Source organism: Tympanuchus pallidicinctus, unplaced genomic scaffold, assembly GCF_026119805.1.
Source record: "Tympanuchus pallidicinctus isolate F22 unplaced genomic scaffold, pur_lepc_1.0 scaffold43, whole genome shotgun sequence".
NCBI classification, from domain to species: domain Eukaryota; kingdom Metazoa; phylum Chordata; class Aves; order Galliformes; family Phasianidae; genus Tympanuchus; species Tympanuchus pallidicinctus.
In genome coordinates, this window is record NW_026294762.1 from 259,273 (window position 1) to 282,775 (window position 23,503).

The 23,503-nt window shown below is 60.9% G+C and overlaps 2 protein-coding genes across 4 annotated transcripts; one reads left to right on the plus strand and one right to left on the minus strand.

Moving 5' to 3' along the window:
• Positions 1 to 1,093: 1,093 nt before the first annotated feature.
• KANK3 (KN motif and ankyrin repeat domains 3) lies at positions 1,094 to 10,405 on the minus strand. Of its 2 annotated transcripts, none has more exons than XM_052702103.1 (11): positions 10,307 to 10,405; positions 7,041 to 7,115; positions 4,970 to 6,781; positions 4,803 to 4,902; positions 4,466 to 4,696; positions 3,950 to 4,037; positions 3,520 to 3,739; positions 3,281 to 3,423; positions 2,840 to 3,040; positions 2,652 to 2,750; positions 1,094 to 2,359 (listed from the first exon to the last, which is right to left on the minus strand). In XM_052702103.1, exons 2-11 carry the CDS (start codon positions 7,075 to 7,077, stop codon positions 2,306 to 2,308), a joined length of 2,985 nt encoding a protein of 994 aa, XP_052558063.1. In that variant the 5' UTR covers positions 7,078 to 7,115; positions 10,307 to 10,405; the 3' UTR covers positions 1,094 to 2,305. The 2 variants fall into 2 exon arrangements, with proteins under 2 accessions (XP_052558063.1, XP_052558062.1); XM_052702102.1 differs by having other exon boundaries at positions 1,094 to 2,362.
• A 7,297-nt stretch (positions 10,406 to 17,702) lies between these two features.
• LOC128090103 (uncharacterized) lies at positions 17,703 to 21,737 on the plus strand. Of its 2 annotated transcripts, none has more exons than XM_052702146.1 (2): positions 17,703 to 17,901; positions 17,935 to 21,737. In XM_052702146.1, the coding sequence occupies exon 2, from the start codon at positions 20,305 to 20,307 to the stop codon at positions 21,256 to 21,258; it is 954 nt and encodes a 317-aa protein (XP_052558106.1). In that variant the 5' UTR covers positions 17,703 to 17,901; positions 17,935 to 20,304; the 3' UTR covers positions 21,259 to 21,737. The 2 variants fall into 2 exon arrangements, with proteins under 2 accessions (XP_052558106.1, XP_052558107.1); XM_052702147.1 differs by having other exon boundaries at positions 17,703 to 17,857; positions 17,891 to 21,737.
• The last annotated feature ends 1,766 nt before the right edge of the window (positions 21,738 to 23,503 follow it).

A 23,503-nucleotide genomic window follows, 5' to 3' on the forward strand; every position in this document is an offset into this window, starting at 1 on the left:
TTGGGAGGCAACTTACCAGCCTGCAAAGTAACTGCCTGCTGCCTCAGCCTTTCTGTCCTCTGTAAGCAATTCCATCAGTGCTGCTATAAATACAGCTCCTTGCTGTCTTTCCTGGCAGTCACCCACAGAGAGCAAGTGTTACCTTTCCTCTTCGAGGTGTCAGTAAATCAACATCAGTGCCTGCAGCTTTCGCTTCTGCCACAAGATCAGCCAGAAGAGTTTATTTTAGGCCACTAAATAAAGGTAGAGGTAGGACAAAATATGAAGAGTCGGTCTGAAAACTGTCACAGTTCAGGTGGGAATCTTTGTCTTCCTTCAATGCCCTGAACCTCATTAAGGCACTTCAGGGACCAGGAGGAAAGCTTGAGCTTCCAAAAGCTGAGGAGAGCATTTGCAGAACTGAATGTTCCAATCACTGAGCTTAGGATTGTCAGGTATGTGCATGTGCTGTTGCTTTATCTGGTTCTTGTTTCCTCTTTGATGTCCCTTTAATTTCAGATCACAGAGTGAGCCTGCCTTTCCTTGGTTCTTGTGGCACAGCAGAGCTCTCCAGGCCTGGCTCAGTGCAAGGAGAGGCCTGCTGTGGAGTTCTCTTATCTGGCTGCTTTTCATTCCCAGCATAGCATTGGCCGTGACCAAAGAATGTGGTGTGCTGAGGACAGGCAACAGAGCAGAGCTGCCTGCTGTGCTGCTGAGTGGCACAAGGCATCAGCTGTGAGCAGGTGACCAGGTGGGCATGCATTTGTAGTGAGTGGGGAGGCTCGGAGCAGCTGTAGCCCTCCCCACGTGTCTCTGTGTGGTCACTGCACCCTCCTGCCCTGCAAGGACCTCGCAGCCTGGTTCTGCTCTGTAGCAATACAGCTGTACAGCGATAGCAGCAGGGAGCAAAGGGCTGCACCTGATCTCGGTGTTACATTTGCTTCTGTGAAGTGAGACAAGCCAGAAGCCATCAGTTCACAGGACCTGAATCCAGGCTTCGGGTTTTCTGCTCTGAAATAAAAAGCACCACGGATGGATTTTGGTAGTTCAACAAACCTGTGGGGTTGGAGTGCAGAGGGCCGGGGCTGTAACCAGACAAAGAGGCAGGAGAGTGTTGATGGTGGCTGTAATATTTCAAAATAAGTTTAAATTTTATTTGTCTTAAAAATAAACACCAGTATAAAAATGTCAGTAAACAGATGTGTGAAACAAAAGCGGTGAGTATGGAGTACATACAGAGCGGTGTACTGGAGAGTGGCTGCAAGCATCGTGTAGTAACTTCAGTGCAAAGCCGAAACAAGGTGAGAACAGCGCTGTGCTGCCCGGAGCAGCTCTCCTGGGAGCATTTCCCAGCCGGTGAGCTGGCTCAGAGCCGGCCTTGTGTGCCTCAGTGGAGGAAGAGGAGCCAAGGGGCAGCAGTGGGGGCTGCAGCATCGCTTACCTTAGAGCGGGGCCTGCTTCGCATGCAAAAGCCTTCTTGTTCTGTTTGCTGCCAGTCCTCGTCCTCACCTTGTCTGTTCCCACCCTGCCTGGCGCACGCACACTTGCACAGACACACATTCCTACGTCCGTGTCCATCTCTGCAGGCCCTAGGCTCTCTCTGAGCTCTTGCTGCTCTATTTCTGGAGCTAGCAGCCCCGCTCCTCCCCTTGGGGAGGGCAGGCAGGCTTGTGAAGGCAGCGACGGCCCCCGGATGGTTGGTGGCTGTGGGACTTTCAAAATGGGAAATGCTTGTGGGCTGACTCTCATCTCTGTGGCTCCTGGCGCAGGCTGGGCAGTCTCAGTCCCCAAATGCAGCTGTGGCTCTCATCTCTTCTGTCAGCTCGGCTGCAACCCTGAGCACCCAGAAGTTTTGGCTCCCGTTGAGCAAATCAAATCATGGAGTGATTTGATGTTCAACTTTATATATATATATATATATATATATATATATTGCTTAGTGTGTGTGTATATATATATATAATTTTTTCTTTTGTGTGCATGTGTTAGAGAAGAGCCAGGTTTCTGCTGGGAAAGGAAATGCCAGGAAAGACGAGCGCATATTTCAGTCTGCAAATGCTCCTGTGGCCGCAAGGCAGCTGCTCCGTGTCCCCTCTCCCACTGCTGCTGCTGCCTGCCCTCCCACAGCCCTGCAGAGCTCCTGCAGCTGCAGCGGGACGCTTCCTGCACTGAGGCCCAGGACAGTGCCTGCTCTGTCGAGCGGAGATGGAAAACATCCGCAGCCTCAGGGAGCGATTCAGCACGCGAAGGAGCAGCAGGAAGGGGGACAAGTGACAGCCTGGCTCTGATGGCGGCCCGCTGGCACGCAGCCGGATCCAAAGGTCACTTAATTTGGTTTCTTTGGGCTCACAGGGCTCTTGGTGCCCGCTGTTGACGTCCCCTGCTGCGGAGAAGGAGTAGAGTCAATGAATGGCACCACAGACCCCTCCAGTGGCTCCTGGTTGGGGCCGGCCAGGCTGATCCCCTGCCACCAAGGCTGTGCTGAGCATCTGCCACCCATGGGACGCTGCTGTTGCCTCCACAGCACCTTCCTTGGGTACCGTCAGCTGCTCTCACTTGAGCCACAGCCCCCTTTCCATCCCGCTGTGTCACCTGCCCGCTGGGCAGCCCTACTGGCGGTGTGGTGCCACCTCCGTGTCCCTTACAAGGGCTGAGGGGGCTGCAGCACTCACCTGAGGCTGTGCCTTCGTCCCGTTGAGGTGGGCATACAGGAGCACTGCAATGTTGCTGTGTCCTGCCTCCAGCGCGATGGTGACAGCGTTGTTACCATCCTAAGGAGGACAGGAGAGCAGTTGGGAGAGGTTTGGGTCTGGGTCTGGGGGTGGGTGCGTGTGCTCAGGCCCTGGCAGAGAAGCCTTACACTGTCCACGATGGAAACGTCGCAGGTGGGCTGAGCCAGCAGCAGCTTCACAGTCTCCACGCGGCCGTGCTCGCAGGCACACATGAGTGCAGTCGAGCCTTCCTCATCCTGCAGGTTCACGTCGGCCCCGCAGGCCAGCAGGGCTTCCACCATCTCCTGCCGCCCGTGGCTGACGGCCAACATCAGTGCTGTCTGGCCGGCCTGTGACACGAGGAACACTGCCAGGATGGTTCTACCCCAGCTGGGCCACCTGCTCATCCCGCAGCTGTCCCCAGTGCCCACGTGGGCTCTGAGCGCCTCCTTGCCTGATGCTGGGTGGAAGGAGCTTCCTGATATGATGCCCTCCCCAAATACCGGCCCCTCGGGGTGAACTCAAGTGAGCACGGAGCCAGGAGCTGCTTGCAGGGGATCAGGACGTAGTGGCCCCCAGCTTACACCAACCTGGCTGGCCTTGGCGTTGACGTTGCCCATGCTGAAGAGCCTCCTGACCACATTCATGTCGTCTTCCTGCTCCACGGCCGCCAGAGCTGCCAGCATGAGGGCTGTGTAACCAGCTTTGTTCTGGTGGTCCACATTGCAGACCCCTGTGGGAAAGGGCAGAGGAGGGGTTTGGGGCGCTGCTCCCAGGGCATCCCAGCAGCGGGATGTTTATGGGGCTGTGCAGACTCGGGGGCACCCACCTGTGTCCAGCAGCAGCTTCACAATGTGGAAGTTGGAGTGGGACACGCTGTAGTGCAGGGCTGTGTTGCCATTCCCATCGGCCAGGTTGACCACGTGGGCCAGGAGAGCCGGTGAGAGCTCAGCAAAGGCCAGGAGGTGGTTGGCAACCGTGTCGGGGATGGATGACTTCTGGCTGGACAGACGGAACCACTCCTGCAGGACCAGGCTGCTGCTGGCGAGCTGCAGGCAGTGAGTGGGGCTGAGCCCCTGCATGGGACAGAGGCAGGACCCCTCAACCCAGCCCCATGGAGGGACAGCCCAGAGTCTACGTGGGATTTTGGGATCTCAGGGCCATGCTTTGGGAAGGAAAGTGCTGCTACGAGCACTGCTGCCCATCTTAGGGGAGGGCTGGCCTGGTGGTACCCATCCCACCCACAGCACCCAACTCACCGCCTCCTTGCTCTTGGTGGCTGTGGGGTGGCCCAGGTGAGTCTTAACAATGAGGCAGGCCTCCCGCATCCTGGGGCTCAGCTCAAACCTGGGGGGCACAAGGTGGTTATGGCCCCAAGGGCACGGAGCCCTCGCCCCCCCCAGCCCTGAGGTTTCACTCCTCTCCCCGATTCCTTGCACCCCCCCAGGGAACGTCCCCATCGCTGGAGCCCTCCCCCCAGTTCTGTGGCCATGCCCCTGGGGGGGGTCCAGCCTGCCAAACACAGCCTTATACGGACATGCTCAGACACTGATCTGCCCATTTTTAGGCTGAATTTTTTCCTTTGTTAAAAAATGCCTTTTTTTTTTTTTTTTCCATCACTCCTGTAGAAAAGACACAGCTGCAGCCTTGTTCTCAGGGTTTCCTTAGCAGACCAGTGACGCTGGAACTACTTTTCCTGCCCGATGCTTTCTGCAGGACGTGAGTGTGTTTTTCCCATCAGCAGGACCGCAGCACGGTGCAGGCGCAGCACTTACTTCTCCTTCACCTCGGGGGGCTCAGGGGGGGCTGTGCTGGCCCCCTCACCCTCCTGCTGCCTGCTCAGCTCGCTTTGTCCGTCCCCATCCTCAGCATCCTCTTCTTCCTCCTCCGAGGTGTCGGTGCCCCCCGGCTCCTCACTGTCAGAGCTGTCAGCTGAAACCTTCTCGGAGGAGCTGTCTCCTTCGTCTTCTTCCTCCTCCTCCTCCTCACTGGATGTGCTCTCGTACCTGCACAGAGAGGGGCTCAATGGCTGCACCCACCTGGTCCCCCCTATTGCCCCGTGGCTGGGGGAAGGGGCAGCCCGCCGGGACCACAGGGACCTTGAGCACGTACTCCCCGTTCAGCACGCCCACGAACTGCAGGCTCTTCTTGCTGCCCTCAGCCTCGCTCCGAGGAGGTCCGTCCCGCTTCTTCATGATAGATTTCAGGGCTCCTGCAGCACAGAGATGGGATCAGGGCCCGGTGAGACGGGGGGCACCCCGAGCCCCCACCCAACTCACTGGCTGCAGGGCTGGGTGCCGCTCTGCCGTCCCGTGCCGGCTCCTGGCCGCCGTCCTCCACCTCCGCCGAGAGGACTGTGGGATGTGCGGCAGCCCCTATGGCTCCCAGCACTGCTGCACGCTGCGGGGTGGGGGCACTGGGGCTGCCTGGGGGGGGCTGCTGGCATCCGGCCTCACACACGGCGGGCTCTGTCTGCTCACAGGCTGGGACGGCGGGGCCCACGCTGGTGGGACGTGGGTCGGCAGCGCCTGTATCGGCAGAGCCTGCGCCAGTGGGGCCCACGTGGTCAGGGCTGGGGTCAGCAGGGCCGGCACCGACGGGGTCTGCATTGGGGGGGCTCACGTCGGCCTGGCTGCCTTTATCTTCACGGCCCACGGCCGCATCGGGCCCCACAGCCACGTCCCGCCCGTGGGGCCGGCAGCCCACCCCGACGCAGGCGGTCTGCGGGGCGCAGCCCACGGCCACATCCGCCATCTCCACACTCTCTCCGGCCGCCCGGCTCTGTGTGGCCACCGCCGCCTCCACCACAGCCTCGGCCACCTGCGGCCTGGCCGTCACCTCCTTGTCCACACGGCCGCGCGGCTGCCGGGCGCACACCTCCATGCGCAGCTCCTCCAGCTCACGAGTGGCCTCCCGCAGGTGCCCCTCCATCATGGCGATCATGTCCTTCTGGTGCCCCACCGTCTGCTGCAGCAGCTCCAACTCCCTCTCTGCCTCCGGGGCCAGGCCCAGCGAGGACTCCAGCACCCACACGGCCGCGTCCCGACGCTCCCTGCCATCCGGCACGTCGCCGCCCTGCTGCTGTGATCGGTAGTAGAAGACGGCGTCGCTCATGGCCCGCTCCTCACCCACCGCCACGGAGCGGCACTGCCTCTCTGCAGCTCTGGGCCTGGCTGCCACGCTCTTGCCCTGCACGCTGCGGCCGCCTCGCTCCGGCACGGCCAGCTTCTCCGTCAGCTTCCTCAGCTCTGCTATCTTGCTCGCTCGTCCCTTCGCCGGCTCCACGTCTCCCTCCGGCTCTGCGTGGGGCTGCTCCTCGCTCCCATCGGGATGATCCAACAACACCTTGCCGGGCTCCGCCACCAGCTTCTCCATCAGCTTCGCCTTCTCCCGCTGCAGCTCACAGATCTGCATCTCCAGCAGCGGGATGGTTTTCACCTGCTCCTCCAGCTCCCTCAGCTGCCGCAGGGCCGCGGCCATCTGCTCCCTCACGTGCTGCAGTGGGGCCGTCCCGAGCCCCGCGGCCGGAGTGCTGCGCCCTGAGCTGCCGGGGCTCATCCGCACGGAGCCCGGCTGGCCCTCGGACCCTGCCGGCACCCATGGGTGCACCTGGCTCGGGGCGCCCGGCTGCGAGCGGCTCTGCTCCTGCTCCAGCCTCCTGCTCGTCTCCAGCAAGGTCTTCTCCACCTGCGGGTTTCGCGCCAGGCACTTGCGGGCAGGAGGTGGGAGCAGCCGCACCGCGGGCGGTGGGGACGTGGGGAGCGAGGTTTGCTTGCCGGGGGGCTCGGGGACCCGGCCGTGCGGGGACAGCAGCAGTGCACCCCTCCCATCCTCGCTGAATGTGGAGGCCAGGGACTCGGTGGAGGTCCAGGCGCTGGGGTGGCTGCTGGGGCTGCGCAGTGAGCCGGGCTGTGGCCGCGTCCCTTTCGCCCTGCGTGGCAGCGGCACCTTCTTGAGCGTTTGGCCGCTTTCGATGTCATCAACATATTTCAGGAAATCCAGGTCCAAGAGGAAACCATAGGGGGTTTCCACCGAGTACGAGCTCTTCTCGCCATCGTCCTGGTCCCTGTACAAGAACGGGCCCCCGAGATCTGCAAGGCAAGCAGAGATGCTCAGGCAGTGGCCTGGTGGAGGCGGGAGGACATTTCTGCTGTGCTGTACAGGGATGCTGCTGGAGGTGACATGGTGGACGGCCCCCCCGGCACCTGCGTGCCATGGAGTGCTGCAGGACTCTGCTCTGCTTTGAACTCAGTGCTGGGATGAGGAAACCCATCGGAATGGCTCAGTTCAATCCTGCATCCAGTGGTGCCCCCCACCCCCAATCACCACATGCAGCTCTGGTCCCTTTACCTGGCAGGTTCTGGTTCAGGTGTGCAGGCTGAGCCATCTTCTCCCCGCAGTGCTGCCGAGCAGGGGACCGTCAACCTGAAACGACAGCGGGGCCCCATGCTGCAAAACTCTGCAATCCAGCCCCACACCGCTCCCCCAGCTGAGGTACCCCAACCCCAAAGCTGGGCCACATCCCTGCAGCCATACCCCGACTCTGCCTGGCTCCTTCCTGGTGCCTGACAGCTGGAGCTGCTCCCAGGGATTGTTTGTACATTTAAGGAATGCTTTGCAGCCTGGGCCGACCGTGCTGCCAGCTCTGAGGGTGCAGAAAGCCATGAGTCAGAGTGGGGAGAAGGAGCAGGGCACCGAGCCTCCAGGCAGTGAGAAATCTGCCCAGGATCACACAAACTGATGCTTCCCAAAGCCACACGACCACCAGCAGCTTCCAGCACCCATCACTGCTTTGCACCACGTCTCCCACCCCGCCGGGGCTGCTTGGTGTTCCCAGGAGGAACCTGGCTGCTTTTCCTGATGAAAGCACAGGAGAAGGAGTGGTGGGGGGGGGGGGGGGGGGGTGAAATGGGAGCCTGGCTTTCCCAGGAGCCAGGCACGCGCAGGCTGGGTGGGAGCCAGCGGGATGCCCGCCCAACCACGAGCCTGGCACTCAGCGTAAGGAGCAATGAGAATTAGTGTTTCCCTTCCCTGCAGGAGAAAGGCACAGAAAGGGGCTGGGCCGTTCCTGTGAACCCAACAAGAGGCGAAGGAAGGGAAATGGCAGCGTGGGCCGCGCTCCAGGGGTGAGCTCACAGCCCAAGGAGCTGCGCTGCTCAGCCCCAACCTGCCGCAGCATCTCTGCATGGGGCAGCGGGAACAGCGCTGCCAGGTGGGAAACGGCCGCACCACAGCGATCCCTGCGCTGGAACGGCCCATCTCAGCTTCCCCAGCCCAAGGCAGGCAGCTCTCAACCCTCAGCGATGTCCCCGGGGCTCAGGGGCTGCCTGCATCCACCCTCACAGCTCCGGGGCTGCGCTCTGGGCGCTTTGTTCCCCATACCCCATGGAAGCCACGCAGAGAGGAGCCCTAAGCCCCTAAATTGAAGCGCATCCCCTCCTCGCTGAGCCGGGGAAGTGCTCGGTTTCCTCCCTGCGGGTCATTAAGCAGCGCCGAGGCCAGGATAAACTTCCCCTGAGCACCGCTGTGAATCGAGCGGGAGGAAAAGGGAGAGCAACAGGAACGGCTGCACGGCCCCGGCGCTCCCTTCCGCCTCGCGACCGGGAATTGTCCTGCCTGGGGCCGCGCCAGGAACAGCTCTGGCCCCGCTCCAGCCCCGCTCCGGCCCCATAAGAGCCGGGCATCACGATGCTTCCTGCACGGCTCGGGCCACGGCGCCCTTTCTCAGCGCTGCTCCACGCTGCTGGCCATGCGTGCGCACCCACCTGCGCCAGAGGACAGGAGAGCATCAGCTCTGCTCTGAGGATGAGAAGCGGAGGCGGACAGAGGTGGCACACCGTAGTGAGAGGGTTAAGTCTCTGCCGTCACCTGCTGGGTTTGGCTGCACAAGGCCAGCCTTGTCCCCTCGCCCCAGCAGCCTCCAGCGCCGTGGCACAGCTTCAAAGAGCGGCCGCTCTCCGTGTCCCGGCAGGAGGAGCACGGCGGCTTTGTTGCTGCAGGTGGAGCACAGGGCTGGGCAATGCCGGCTGTGCCCACACCCCACCTTGCACCCCCTGCCCCCCGATGCTCTGCTCGAGGCACCGCTCCAGCAGGCAGGAGGACCCCGCGCCGACCCCGCTGATGCTGAAGCTTCTGGCACCGGCGTTTCCCCGCGCAGGGGCAGAGCGGTGCCAGGCCCGGCCCAGCTGTGCCATCCGTGGGGCTGCAACGGGGCGACGGCAGTCGTGGGTGGACACACTGACAGCACTCAACAACCTTCCTCTGAGCCAAACACTGAGGTCATGAGGAATGTGAGAAGAACAGAGTCCAGAGCAGCCCTGGCCACTGCAGCTTGATTTATCTCAGCAGGCACGTTTCCCTCGAAGCTGCGTGCAGCGATAAGCCCCAAAACCCAAAGTTAAAGGGAAAGCACTGAGCACAGGCAGCTTCCTCCACAGCGGGAGGGCCGGAGCTGCCAGCACCCTGCTGTGATTCGGGATCCTTGCATGGAGCCATTGTGGTGACACGTCCGCACGTCCCCTGCGATGCCACAGCAGTGCAGCAGGATGCGTACGGCTGGGTGATGCTCAGCACCCCTCCCCCTGCCCCTAAGGAAGGGGACAACCAGCTCCACTCACACCCCCTGCCACCATGCTGTCCCCACCGCCCGCCTGGCCGCACTGCCAGCCCAGCACCCACAGTGCAGCCCAGCATCACGTCCCACCAACAGCTCCCAGTCCCTTTGGGGCTAATGACAACAGCTGTGGGTTCCTTGAGGGCTGAGCCCTCTCCATCTGAGAGCATCTCCACTGCACGCCATGTGCCTACAGCAGCCCAGGGGTCCCACGGCCCCCCCAGATCCCCACCACCATGGGGTTCCCCAAAAAACTCCCAGCATTCCAGGGAGATCCACAGCTCCCCCAGTTCTCCAGGATCCCATTACTATGGGGCTCCCCACAGCACCCCCAGATCCCCATCACCATAGGGAGCCCTGCAGCACCCCCAGCTCTCTGGGTCTCCAGCACCACGGTGTGTCACATTTCTGGGGGTCTCCATCACCATGAGGTTCCCCACAGCACCCCCATGTCCCCATCACCATGGCGTGTCACATAGCACCCTACTTCTGTGGGTCTCCAATACCACGAGGCTTCCCACAGCACCCCCAGGTTCCCAGCACCCCAGGGAATGCACCGTGTCCCCAGCACCATGGGGTGCCCCACAACATCCCCAGGTCTCCATCACCATGAGGTGCCCCACAACACCCCACTTCCCTGGGTCCCCAGCACCATGGGGAGCCCCCACAGCACCCCCAGATTCCCATCACCACGGGGTGCCCGGCAGCACCCCACATCCATGGGTCCCCACCACGCCGGGGAGCCGCGCAGCACCCCGCATCCTAAGACCCCTCCAGGACTTCCCTTTTCCCATGCAGAGCCGCACAGCCCGGCCCGACCCGACGGAACGCAGCCCCCTCTCCGGCCCCGCTCCGCGTCCCGCCCGCCCGCGATGCCCGGGGCCGCCCCACCCCTCCGCGGTCCCGGCAGCTCCGACGCGGCCCCTCCGCGGGCCCCGAGCGGCGGCCCCGTCCCGCAGCCCTCACCGAGCTCCCCCGCCCGCCGCTCCCGCATCCCCCTCACCTCGGGTCCGGGCCGGGCGCGGGGCTGCAGCCCAACGCGGGGCCGCTCGGGGCCCGGCGGCTGTAGGTCGGAGCCCGGCGGGGCGGGCCGGCAGCGGGGCCGGGGCGGGGCGGGGGGGGGGGGGCGGGAGCCCTTTTCCTTTCCCTCCCAGCGCGATCCATCCTGAGCCCTCGGGTGTTTTTCCAGCGCTCTTCCGTAACGCGGCTCGCGGGAAGAGCGGCACTGTTGGAAAGGGCGTTTGTGCCAAAAATGGTGGATTTCGGAGCCGGGAGCTGCGGCTGAGCCGTGCGGGGCTCTGCGGTCCGCAGTCCCGACTTTGGGTTCCCGGGAGCGGCCGTCGGGGCGAGAAGTTCTGCAACCCGACGGGTTTTCGGTTCATAGGGAACATCGAACCACCTTTTTTTTTTTTTTTTTTTAAGTCAGAAGAGCGTCTCGTAGGGCTCCTTTCCCTGCGAGCCCACTTCTCTGCTCCCTGCCAGCCCCGCCTGTGCCCGTACACGCGGCCGTGCCTCAGTTTCCCCATCGCGACGGCAGCAGCGCTCCCAAATCCGCCGTGTCCCCACCGAGCGCTGCGTGCCGCTCTCTCCATCTCCGTGTCCCCCGCCGTGTCCCCGCTCTTTGTGTCACCCCGTGTGCCCTCCCGTCCCCGGGCAGCCCCGCCAACCCCCCCGCAGATGCCCGCTCTGATCTCGCCGGCCGCAGGTGCCACCCGTCGGGTTCCGGCTCTTATCTCAGGCGACGCCTTTGGGAAGGCCGGGCGGCTTTTTTGTGCCCGGCCCTGTTGGGAGAACGCCTCGCAGTTCTGCCGTGCTGGGGTTTGCTTTGGCCGCAGTCCAGCGGTACCGGAGGGGATCGGCCCCTTCCTGCCGTTACACGGCCATAAACGCGTCCCAAAGGTGCCGCAGGCAGAACTTCCCAGCGCCTCCGGCCATCCCTGCCCTGCAGTTTTCGGCTGCACCTGAGCACGGTGATGGAGTGGGAGCAGAAGGCTGGAGCCCTTCCCAGGCTCGGGGAACGCCTTCCATCGCCGAGCAGCACCAGAAGCGAGAGGCCGTGTGCTCAGCGGTGGGACGGCAGCCCCACGGCAGCCCCAGCGGGTGACGCCAGCTCAGCTTTACCCACCATTTCCCGTCACCCCGCAGAGTGGGACTGGGGCGGGTTGATGTGCTCCAGGGCCACAACGCGGCCCCAGGACGCCTGCGGGCCCTCAGCAGCCTAAATGATCCCAGCCGGGTCCTCGGGACGAGGGAGCCAGCAAACATCTCTCCGTCCCTCCATCGAGAACCATTCCCGGCGGCCTCCCCCACCTCCGCCCTCGGGCTCTCAGCATCCGCCCCTCGTTTGACATTTCCAGCGGCGCTCTCCCAGAGCCTCCCCTGCCCTCCGCGGGGCCGCACAGCCCCTCCATTGACGGCGGCAGAAAAGCCGTATCTGTTCCCGGCGCACAATCGGATCATTGACGGCAGCGCTGCCGCGGGGCCGGCGATCCTTTCCGCACCGCTTCCCCTCCGTGGGCTGTTCCGCATCCCGCGTTAAGGGACCGCATCCCTCCTTCCGCGTGGGGCGGATGCGGGAAAGGAGCGGATCGATCTCGGGCCGCCCCTCCCGGCCCCACGGCCCCCGGGGGCGGCACCGAACCGAGCTCCGGGCGCGGCCGGGAGGGGGCGACGGAGGGCCGGGGAGAACGGAGACGGCGGGGGGAGCGGGGCGGAGGAGCGGGTGGGAGGGGGGGGTGCGGGGGGGTGGTGGTACAGGGGGGTGCATGGGGCGCTTGCATGGGGTGGGTGCGTGGGGTGGGAGCTGCAGGGGGGTGCATGGGGTGCTGAGGGTACGTGCATAGGGTGGGTGAATGGGGTGGGTGCTGCAGGGGGTGATGAAGGGGCTACAATGGATGGGTGCATGGGGTGGGTGCTGTAGAGGGGTGCATGGGGTGCATGCATGGGGTGAGTCCTGCAGAGGGGTGATACACTGGGGTGTGTGGGGTGCATGCAAGGGGCGCGTGCATGGGGTGGATGCTGCAGAGGAGTGCATGGGGTGCTGAGGGTACATGCATAGGGTGGGTGAATGGGGTGGGTGCTGCAGGGGTGCATGAGGTGCTTGAGTGGGGTACCGAGAGTGCTTGTGTGGGGTGCACGCATAGGGTGGGTGCTGTAGAGGGGTGCATGGGGTGTTGAGGGTGCTTGCATGGAGTGGGTGCATAGGGTGGGTGCTGCAGGGGAGTGAGGAAGGGGGGTACACTGGGTGGGTGCATGGGGTGAGTTCATGGGATGGGTGCTGCAGGGGGTGCATGGGGCGCATGCATGGGATGCTGAGAGTGCTTTCATGGGATGCATGCATGGTGTGGGTGTTGCAGAGGGGTGGTGATAGAGGGGAGTGCGTGGGGTGCATGCGTGGGGCGGTGCTGAGGGTGTATGCATGGGGTGTGTGCATAGAGTGGGTGCTAGGGGTGGGTGCATGGGGATGAGTGCTGCAGAGGGGTGCCTGGGGTGCCTGCGTGGGGTGCTGAGGGTGCTTGCATAGGGTGGGTGCTGCAAGGGAGGGTGCTGCGAGGGGGTACGTTGGGTGGGTGCATGGGATGGTTGCTGCATGAGGGGTGCGTGGGGTGCTGAGGGTGCTTGCATGGAGTGAGTGCATGGGGTGGGTGCTGCAAGGGTGCGTGGGGTGGGTGCATGGGGGATGTGCGTGGGGTGGGTGCTGCAGGAGGGTACGTGGAGATGGGTGGATGGAGGGGGTGCGAGAGGTGGGTGCCCCGGGTCAGTGCCACAGGGGGGTGCACGGGGTTCGTGCATGGATGGGTGCTGCAGGGGGTGTGTGGGGTGGATGCGTGGAGTGGGTGCTTCTGGGGGGGTGACACAGAAGGTGTGGGGTGCTAAGGGTTTGTGCATGGGGTGGTGGCTGCAGGTGGTTGTACAGAATGGGTGCTACAGGTGGACACCTGGAGAAGGTGCACAGGGTGTACGCATGAGGTGGGTGCTGCAGCTGGGTGCACAAGATGGGTGCATGAGGTGGGTGCACAGGCTGGGTGCTGCAGAGACCTACGTGGTCATGAGAGGGTTAACCCTAACCCTACCCTAGCCCTAACCCTAAAGATAGGTGCTGGAGTGGGTGCTGGGTTGGTAGAGGTGAGAAGGGTGCATTGCATGGGAATCTGGGATGGGTGCTGAGGGTGTGAGAGAGGAACGGGTGCTGGAAGTGGGCACTGGAGGTGGCAAAGGAGAAAGTGCATTGTGCAGGAACCTAGGATGGGTCCTGGAAGGGGTGAGCTGAAAATGGGCACCCGTGGTGGATGCTGGGGGTGGATGCATGGGGTTGGTGCTGGGTGGGTACTGAGGGTGCACAGGATGGGAGCCCAGGACAGGTGCAGGGGGTGGGTGAGGGCTGGGTGCTGGATGCCTGGGTTGGGTGCCTGGGGTGGATGCTGGGGGGCTGTGGGTAGCAGTTGGGTCGTGCTGGGGGGTGGGGGCAGCCCCTCTGTGCAGGTGTTGGGATGATGACAGCAGGGATGAGCCAAAGAAGCTCTCTGTCCCCCACCCTGATCCGTGCATCCCCTCAGTGCTCCCAAATGCTAGTGCACAGCATGGAGCAATGTGGAGAGATGCAGATAATGGGGAGAGAAAGGCTGAAGGTCCCAGATTGCAGCTGCCAGCCCTGCGGCACTGCCACACACCGCATATTTCGCCCTGCATACGTGGGGCCAGCAAACAACCAGCAGCAGTGCAGGGGCAGAGCATCCCTTCTGCACCCCTGATGAGCCAGGAAAGTTCCACCACCCGGAGCCCTTCGGCCTCTCCAGCAGGTGGGTGGCTGAGGCTCATTTCGGGGGGCTGCTGCCATGCCAGTTTGCTCCCCCTCACCCCCCTTCCTATGCCTGAAGCTCTGCAGGGGACGTCTGGGGACAGGGATGCGTGACAGCCATTTAGCAAAGCAATCTTGGAGCAGGCTGAGCTCTGCCCAGCCATCAATCATTTAGAGCTGTTAATTTTTAATGTGCAAAAATCTCTCTTGGTGAGCAGAGCAGCACGGAGTGAGGCTGATGATTAATTCAGGTGGTGACGCACCGATGTGAGAGCAGGGGATGCTGCTGGGAGCGGGCATGGGGCACACGAGTGGCACTCAGTGGTGCAGTTAAGCAGAGAATGACCCATATGGAGCGATAGGATGGAGAGGAAAGCACCAAGTGAGGGCATTCTGCTCCAGCAAATGGCCCGGCTGTGCTGCTTCAGAGGTGAATGGAGAAGATGCTGTTGAAAATTGGGTTTTTGAGGCTCCAGGTGGGTTTGCAAATCCCCAAATTCCACGTGAGTCACAGAGGAAGGAGTGATAATGGAAGGGCTCCACTTTCGGGAAGGAGAGCTTAAATAATTAAGCGGCGTAGTGAGGTGGAAATGAATGTACAGGAGGTTTGGGGGTCCCTGGAAGGCAGCAGAGATGAAAGGAATGGCTTTGCTACAATATTCATAAAGCTGCAAAGGCAGCGGCACGAGAGCCTGCAAAGGAGGTGGTGGTGGAAGCATCAGTGCAGTGGCACTGGGGGTCAGCGCTGGGAATGGGGCTGGGAGGCGCTGGGCATTGATGCCATGGAGATCCTGGTTACTGGGTAAGGGGTGTTTGTGCTGGTAGTGGGTATGGGGTGTTGGGGGTGGACACTGGTGGTGCTGTGTGGGTCTGACACTGGAGATTGGTCCTGAGTGTGGGCACTGCTGCTGGGGATCAGCTTTGAATGCAGGTCCTGCCGTGGGCTGTGGGATATTGGTGGCTCCCAGGGGCTTTGCTTTGGGTTTGGGCTGCCTGTCGCAGCCCAGCTGAGAATAGGGGTCCTTGGCCGTGCCCCTGTGTGCGCCACAATTCCTGACACCTGCCGAGGAAGGCTTCTCCCAAACCTAAGGGAGCCTGTCTGTAAGCAGAGCGGGATGGAGGGAGCGCAGTGCTGCGGTGGTGGAAGGAGCACAGAGCTGCAGCAGAGGTCGGGGTGCTCCTCAGAGGGTCCCAGCGTGGCACATCCATGTGTGCTGGGCCCTTCACACCCCAGGAGCACCTTTGGGAGACACAGGCTTTCCAAATGCTCGCTTGTCTGGGCTGTGGTTTATCTTCAGAGGAAACCCATCCCAGCCGCTGCCTTTTCCTCCCCATGGGCAGAGGAGGGTTCTGCCTGGTTTTCAGCTGCCTGCAGGCATTTCATGCTGTGTTAACGTGAGCTCTGGCACAGTGAGCATTGGATTAATGCTGTGAGGTTCAGACTGAAGGGACCTGGGCTGGCAAGGAGAGAGGGAGAGCCCCTGCTGCAGCCTCAGGACCCAGATGTGCCCTGTCCCAAGCACTTTCCATGTGCCATGGGCACATCCCACGTGAGGATCTGTGAGCAGCACCAAGCCACGGTGCTCCTATGGGATCTTCCAGCAGCACACCTTGGGATGGGGGTCACACTGCTCAGCATTCAGCCCCACAGCCCCACCTTAGGCTGCTGAGTGCCGCAGACGCCCCACACGCGGTGGGGTGGCTCATAACCCATTGGTTTGCTGAACTCCATCGCCATGGAGATGGTGACTGATGAGGAGGGGCTGCTCATGAGGTTCCTGGGCGCTTTCTCCCACTCTTATGCACCATAACCAGCAGCAGGCTTGGGGCTGCCCCTGGCCCTCCCCACAATCCTGAGCCCTTGGGGACATGAGCCCACAGTGTCTCCAGTGGGGTGAGGACAGAAAAGGACTGTGGCATTGAAGAGCAGCACCCAGAGCCCCAAAACGTTCCAGAAAACAGCCTAAAAGCAAGGAAATGATGTGGTGTTGGATGGTGAAACATTGCTCCGTCCCCAGCCCCAGATGCTTTGTGCACAGAGTTCCTGGGGCTGGGATGCTTTGAGCATCACCCCAACCTCCATCACTACAGGGAGGGCAGAGCTGTGTGTGACACTGGGGGGGTCACAGCCATCAGAGCGGGGCTGCCTGGGGGTCTGCGGTGAGGGGAGCTGGGGATGGGGCTGCCAAAGCTGCTTAAGGGATTGGGATTCTTAATCCCCCTTAGAAATTGATGTCCAAATCCCTAAAGTGGCAGCAAATCCCACCCCAGAAGTTGATTTTTCTTCAAGCCAGAAAGGAGCACTGGCTGTAGGAGAGCAACACAGCCCGGTGTGTCCACTGCATCTCCTCTCCGTGTTGAGACGTTTCTCTCCCAAGCATTGAACCTCGGGGGCGCAGCATCGCCCCCCACATCCAGCCCTGCAGGAATCGCCTCCCTCTGCGGAGCAGCCGCTCTTTGGGAATCCATGTGCTCTGCATCGCTTCGGAAGCGATCCCCATCCGACCTAGCAAAGGGCTGAGCTGCTTTCACACATGGCCTCCTTTCACACCTTGGAGAAGAGGCGGCTCCTTTCTCGCTGAGCAGCGCACACGGCACCACATCGATTGTGTGCCAAACGCGTGAGAGCGCGCAGCACCGAAACTGCGCTGGATGATCCAACGTGGGAAAAGGGCGGCACAAGTCCATCAAAAAGTGATTTTTTTTTAAATCATTTTATTTATTATTTTTTTTCCCCACGTGTGAAAATGATCGACCGTCTCCATTTACACCCGGGTGAAGCTGCAAATGCTGCGCTGGGGGTTGCTTTACGCCGTCGACAAAGGTCACAGGGAAGGAAGATGGCAGGGCACAAACGCTGCGGGTGCCCGGCGCATCCCTCGGCTGCTGATCGTCCCAAACAGCCTCGCCGTGAGGCAGCCAGGAGCTGTCGGTTTGAATGACGCTTTAATTCAGGTTAATGAAGGGGTTGAGGCAAGAACAAACAAGCAGACAGCCTGGAAGCGAGCGAGGGCAGAGCTGAACCTGAGCTGACAGTTTCTCTCTCTCTTTTTTTCTTTTTTTTTTTTTTCCTTAAAACTGTGCTTCTGAGGGATGTGCTCATGAAATATAAATGCAAGAGCCTGGGGATGAGCGCAGGGCCTGAGCACGCGGCCGTTCTACCACGGCTGTTGTTAATTATGTATGGCTTCCATACTGCAGGCTGTGGGCTGTGAGCATGGAGCGCACCAGAGGCTGGAAGGGCTGCCCCAGCCCTGCACACACATGCAGTGTCCCCTCCATCACCAAACAGGATCCAGCTGTGGCTTTGTGTCACCAGGAGGGCATGGTCCACATTGAGCATGGATGGCGATGGGTCAGCAGCGGGTTGGGGAATAGGGTAGGGTTGGGTGATGTGTTGGGCATGGGTAACAGTGAGTGGTGATGGGTTTGTGATGGGTGGTGGAGAGTTGAGACTGGTAGCGATGGGTTGGAGGTGGGTCAGGGATGGGTGATGGATCACCATGGGGTGATCATGGATGATAATGAATAGCGATGGGTTAGCAGGGGGTTGGTGATGGGTTGGGGATGGGTGGCATTGAGTGGTGATGAGTTTTTGAGTGGAGATTGGCAGCAGTGGGATGGCGGAGAGTTGAGGTTGGGGGATAGATTGGGGGTGGGTGATGGGTTGGTCATGGGTAACACTGTGTGGTGATGGGTGATGGAGAGTTGTGATGGGTAGCAATGGGTTGGAGATGTGTTGGGGATGGGTGATGGGTTGGCCATGGGTTGGCCATGGGTCAGCCATAGGATGGCCATGGGTTGGCCATGGGTTGGCCATGGGTCGGCCATAGGATGGCCATGGGTTGGCCATGGGTTGGCTATGGGTTGGCCATAGGATGGCCATGGGTTGGCCATGGGTTGGCTATGGGTAGCACGACCATTGAGTGGTGATGGGTGGTGGAGAGTGGAGATTGGCAGCAGTGGGTTGGTGGTGGGTTTGTGATTGAAGGGATCAGGTTGGGGATGGGTGGCATTGAGTGCTGATGGATTAACGGTGGGTCTGTGACGAGTGATGATCGGTGTGGGGAGTTGTGATTGGCAGCAACGGGGTTGTGATGACTTTGTGATTGGTGGTGGGCTGGCCATTGGTGGCAATGAGTGGTGATGTGCTGGGGATGATGATGGCTGCCTGTAGTACCATGAGTCTTCCCAGATGTGGAGCAGAAGGGGCAAAAAGAAAGGTGATAGCTTGTTTGGGAATGGCTTCCTCTGGATGAAAACTTCATAACCATCCCTGGATAAAAATCTCCGTATCTGCAGCACCCACAGCTTCTTGCGGGGAAGGTGATCCAAAACAGTTCATTTCAAGTTCACTGACACTGAGACTGTGCCAGGGAGCTGCTGGGTTAAGGTTCAGAGGGGAAGGAACCTGTTTGTGCCCATGTGAGGAGCAGCACTGAGCGGAGCTGGGGCCAGACCTGTGGCTTCTGACCAGGCTGCGATATGAGCATGACTCCCGAGCAACAGCGAGTCGGCACCACGAGCCTGGCCAGCACATGATGCTTTCTGCTCAAAACAATGGTGTTGCAAGGCACAGCTTTAAAAACCTGTTGGGAAATAGTCCTGTGGGTGGCGGGGAAAGGAATAGCCTTCATCCAGTGATGCTTGAAAGCAAAAAAGTCCCCCTCCCGGCTTCTGCTCTGGTTTCGGCTCAGTGTGAAAACAAACCCTGTTTTTTCAGTTCATTTCCAAACTTAGCTAGCCCCAAGGCCCTGCGGGCAGATAAAGGCAGGTTTATTCCTTCCCCCTGTTTATGGCTCTGCTGGAACATGCTGCTTCTGTGAACATGACACCAAGGGAGCGAGGGGAAGGCTCAGCTTCACTCTCACCCACATCTGCCCATCTCAGCTCAGTGTCTCAGTGCAGGACCCGCTCCTGGTCCTGGTTCCTGTGCCGCCGGTGTGGGAATGTCACCGACTGGGAGACATCCTTTGCACTTCCTTGGCCACGTAGGCAGTGTTTGGTCCCATCCCAGCCCCAGGGCTCATGTTGCAGCAGAGCCATGGGCTCGGGCTCTCACCAGCGCCATGCAGGCAGCACATTGCTCCTGGGGCTGTTGCAATGGCACGAGGCTGAGAGCTGTGTTTGCTTTGCTGGAACAGCATATCGCTGCTGACCGAGCTCTGCTTGCATCATCTCGATGGGGACAGGAGGGTGGTGCCCAGCCCCCACCCACAGAGCCAGGGGACAGGAGTGGGGAGAGAAGGGGATGAGGAGGGATGGAGGCTGCTGGCCCCAGGGTTGCGTTGGTCCAAGCAGGGATGGCATGGAGGCTTTCGTGGCTCTTTGTGAAGGCAGCCAGACTCACCCATACAGTGCTGGTGAGGGGAGGGATGCTGGAGAACTTTGGGGCTTCCAGCAGCACCACTGGGGTTCTCCATTAGCACCAGTGGGGCCCTCCATCCACCCCAGTGGGGTGCTGCAGTGTGGGAGGACTTGGACTAAATGATCCTGCAGGTCGTTTCCAACCTTGTGATTCTATGATTCTGCGATTCTATGACTATATGAGTCATATGCTATGACTTCATGGTCCCCAAACTCAGCCCTGAGGTTGGGGAGCAGTGGGTCAGGGACACCCTGAGAAGTGCTGGGCCCTGAGAGAGGGCAGAGAAGGTAATCAGAGATATGGTCAGGAAATAACAAACGTGAGTCAGCCCAGAAGCACGCGGGCAAGGGCAGTTTGGGGAAGCTAATCTGCAAGGAGATAACTGAGGAAATCAGGGAACAGCTCATCAGAGAACAACAGCATGCGGAGTTGCAGCACCCGCCGTGGTTCCTGTGCATCACACCCCAGGGCAGCGTGGGCTGGAGCACAGCAGCACCAGCCTTGGGGCTACAGGACACGGAGGATCCCGTCGCCCCCCAGACCCTGCCCTGGGCACTGATCCCCTCGCAGACAGGGTGAGCCAGCCTGCTTTTAGTCCAGTGGAGATTAAGCTCTCCGGGGCCTAATGGCAATTCTTTTGGCAAGCGTTCAGCGAGCCTTAATCCATCTGATCTCTGCTCTGAAAGGATGAATTAGGCGCCTCTTGGAGCACCATGGGGAGCCCTGGCGAGGCGCAAGCTGCTGCGGGCTCCCTGGGGATGCCCTACATACAGCAACAAAGTGGTGGGGCACCTTTCCGCCTGGTGCTGCATCGCTGGGAGTCCTGGCTGGAGTGATGAGAGCAGTGATTTCGGGGCTCCACACCGGCAGCAGTGCCTGCCCACTCCTTTGGCTCACTCTGATGCCCAGCGATGTCCCTGGTCCCCATCTCAGGACTCCTGAGCACATCCCCGTGCGGTGCCACAACCCCAGCGCTTCTCCCACGCCAGGCACAGATTCCTCCACCCTGCCTATCTGCAAACCCGTCCTGACAGCACTAATAATAACTGCACTAATTGCTCAGCTCTCCCATCTCTGCCTGATCCGTTTGGTCAGGTTTGGGGCTCGCTGTCGCAGTAACATCAATGAGGGTTGGCATTTTCCTCCCCGCCGCCGTCTGACACCTGCAGCAGTGTCTGGGACATGGGGCTCCGCAGTGCCACAGCCAAGGGCGCCATGGATTGACCCAGGACAGGTGCCCACTGAACACACCGAGCCCTCCCCGCGAGCTCCCAGGCCGTGTCCTGGCTGGGCTGCCTCCCAGAGCCACTCATCATGCGACACCTGGCCTTCTCAGTGGCCATCCGTGCCAAAGCAGAGAGCAGGAGCTGGAAATTCCCCATTCCTCTGGATCAAAGCCATGTTGGCTGCAGGCATTAGGGGGCTTTGCTTGTTTCCAGCCCTGGTGCTCCTCGGGGACAGATGGCCCGGGGGCTCGCCGGGCTCCTGCATCAGCACCAGAACGGTGCTCACCTGGTTCTGTAATGGAGCCTTGAATTGTGGGGACGGATCAGTGGGGACAGTGGGGACAGGTTGGTACAACGTGAGAGGACACTGGGGAAGGTCCCACGGCTGTGGCAGCCCCAGGGGTGCATCGTGGCACAGGTGGCAGTGGTCCCACCATGAGCACCCATGGCTGCCGGGTGCCCCTGCAGGAGAAATGCTGTGGGGCCGTGGCTCAGCCCCTCTGCTGTCCCCACTCCCAGCCCCAGCTCTGTTCGCTTTGCCCCGAGCATGCCTCATCCCATGAGTCCTCTTCATTTAGAAGAGCAAATTTGGAAGAGGAACTGAATGAAGGCGCTGAGCAAGAATTAACTGAGAAGCAGAGAACAGAGCCGTCCGTTTGCGAGGTGGGCACGAAGCCCTGCAGGAGCAGCCCAGCACTGCTGCAGCCGTGCGCCCCGGTTGTTCACCTCGCCTCTCCCCACCTCAGCTCTGACCACTGGCTGCCCTCGGGTCCGTTCACGCCCTGCAGACCCCCGCACACATTGCATCACTGGCTGAACACAGTTGCACGCCATCCCCAAAGCGACATGCAGCTAAAAATGGGTAGAAAGTTTGATCTGAGCCCGCGCCAAGATTAATTTTTAATTGCTTCTAATTTCAGTCCAGCCTGACAGGAAGGTCGGGAGGCAGCTGTGGGGCGGGTTACCTGCGGGCAGCGCTCTGGCTGTGTACTTTTGGGATCTGAGGCTGGGCCAGCAGCGCTCAGAATCGGCCCCATAGCACCGCCGGGTCACCATGCAGTGCAGCTGTGGCCATGCAGTGCTGGGTCCCCGCGCTGCCCCTCCAGAGGATGCTTTGCTTTAGCACATTCAAACCATGAGCACGGCGTTAGGATTTGCCATTCAATCCCAAACAACTTCTGGGTCCATTCCCAGTGTCAGCGCCCCCTCCTTCCCACCCCACAGCCGTGCATTCGAGCAGAGGAGCACTGTTGACTCTGGGGAAGCCCAGCAGCTCTGCTCGCATTCTGGGGAGGATCATTCCTCCCAGTGGGGATCCTGGCTGCTGTTGGGGTGAGCATGAAGCTCCTGGCCTGGCACCTTTCACAAAATCCCCCGAATGAGCCGCGCTCGTGCTGACAGTGCAAACATTTCTTCAAATAGCAAAGGTCGGCTCTTCCCTTTTGGCGGCTATTTTTGGCCCTTTTGCTAAAGTCCAAGGTTAAAGGATGGCGTGCCAGCAGTGAGGATCCATCTCTCCCATGGGCTCAAGGCATCTCCAGCACTGGTGACCCCCAGAATCACGCCAGTGAGCTCCGAGCTCTGAAGCTGCGTTCATGCAGGGGCTGTGCAGGCACACAGCATGGTGCTGCTTGCTCACCCTGAAGCTGTGGTGACGATCACAGTGCTGGGTCCCCATGCACACAGAGCATTGCACTGAGGCTCAGCATCACCCGGAGAGCAGTCGGTGTCATTGTGGTCACTCAGCAGCCCGTGGGGTCTGGGCCTGCAGCTGGGACCAGCTCAGGGCTGTGACACTGGCCCTGTTTGGAGCCGGGAGGTGCTGGCACCGACACAGAGATCTGTGCTTCCCAAACACCTCACGCTGCCTGTGCTGCTGAGCTGCAGAGTGAAAAACCTCCGATAAAGACTAAAACGTATTCACAGACCCTGCAGGAATGTGCCCTTGGTAAGGGGAGCTGCAGTCTGTCACCTCTCATCAGTCCCCCAGGCCATGCTGTCCCTTCCCATCACCTGCTGATGTGACCATCTGCAGCAGCAGGAAATGTTCCCAGTTCCTGGATGCGTCACGGTGCAGCTTTCCTGTACGTGAGCCTCTCAGTGTGCCTTTGGGCTGGGTGTCACTGTTACCATGGCTGCTCCTGTGCGTGGCTGTGGATCCGGATGGAGAGTGAACCACGAACCGAGCCGGAAGGTGCTGGGCAGAGGTTTGGTTCTCAGCTGGGACTTTCAGGACTGTGCCAAAAATCCCATGTGTTTTTCCTTTTTGTTGGATGGATAAGAAGAAGGAGAAGGATAAAGATAAAGGGTATCCGCTCTGCCTGGCATTCCCATGGCCATCGCCCGTGCTGTCCTGAGCCAACATCTCCCTTCCCGTGGGAAAAGCAGACGTGGTCCCATAGGGGCAGAGGGGGAGGCAGCATCCCAGGGTCACTGCTGCGGTCCATGGGTTCAGCACCAGACCCCGATCACCAGCCATTGGCACCCAGCGCTGGGCAGAGCCTTCCTTGGCACAATGGTGACCCGGAGGGCAGCACTCAATGTGCCCAAAAAGTGGTTTGTGCTGTGCCAGCAGGCTGGGGGTCGTCATCACCCGCAGGCACTGAGTGCTGCTGGAGGTCAGAGGGAGCCTTTGGGTGCCAGGCTGTTCTCAGTGCCGCCAGGTCTGGGCACTGCTCCTGCAAGGGTGGACAAGGGGAGTTCACACAGCCCATGGTGCCCAGCAAGGCTGAGCCCAAACCCTGCGAGGCTGCAGTCATTTCCAGGAGCAGTGCTGTCCAAGCAGAGCAGCCTCTTGATAGCAGTTAG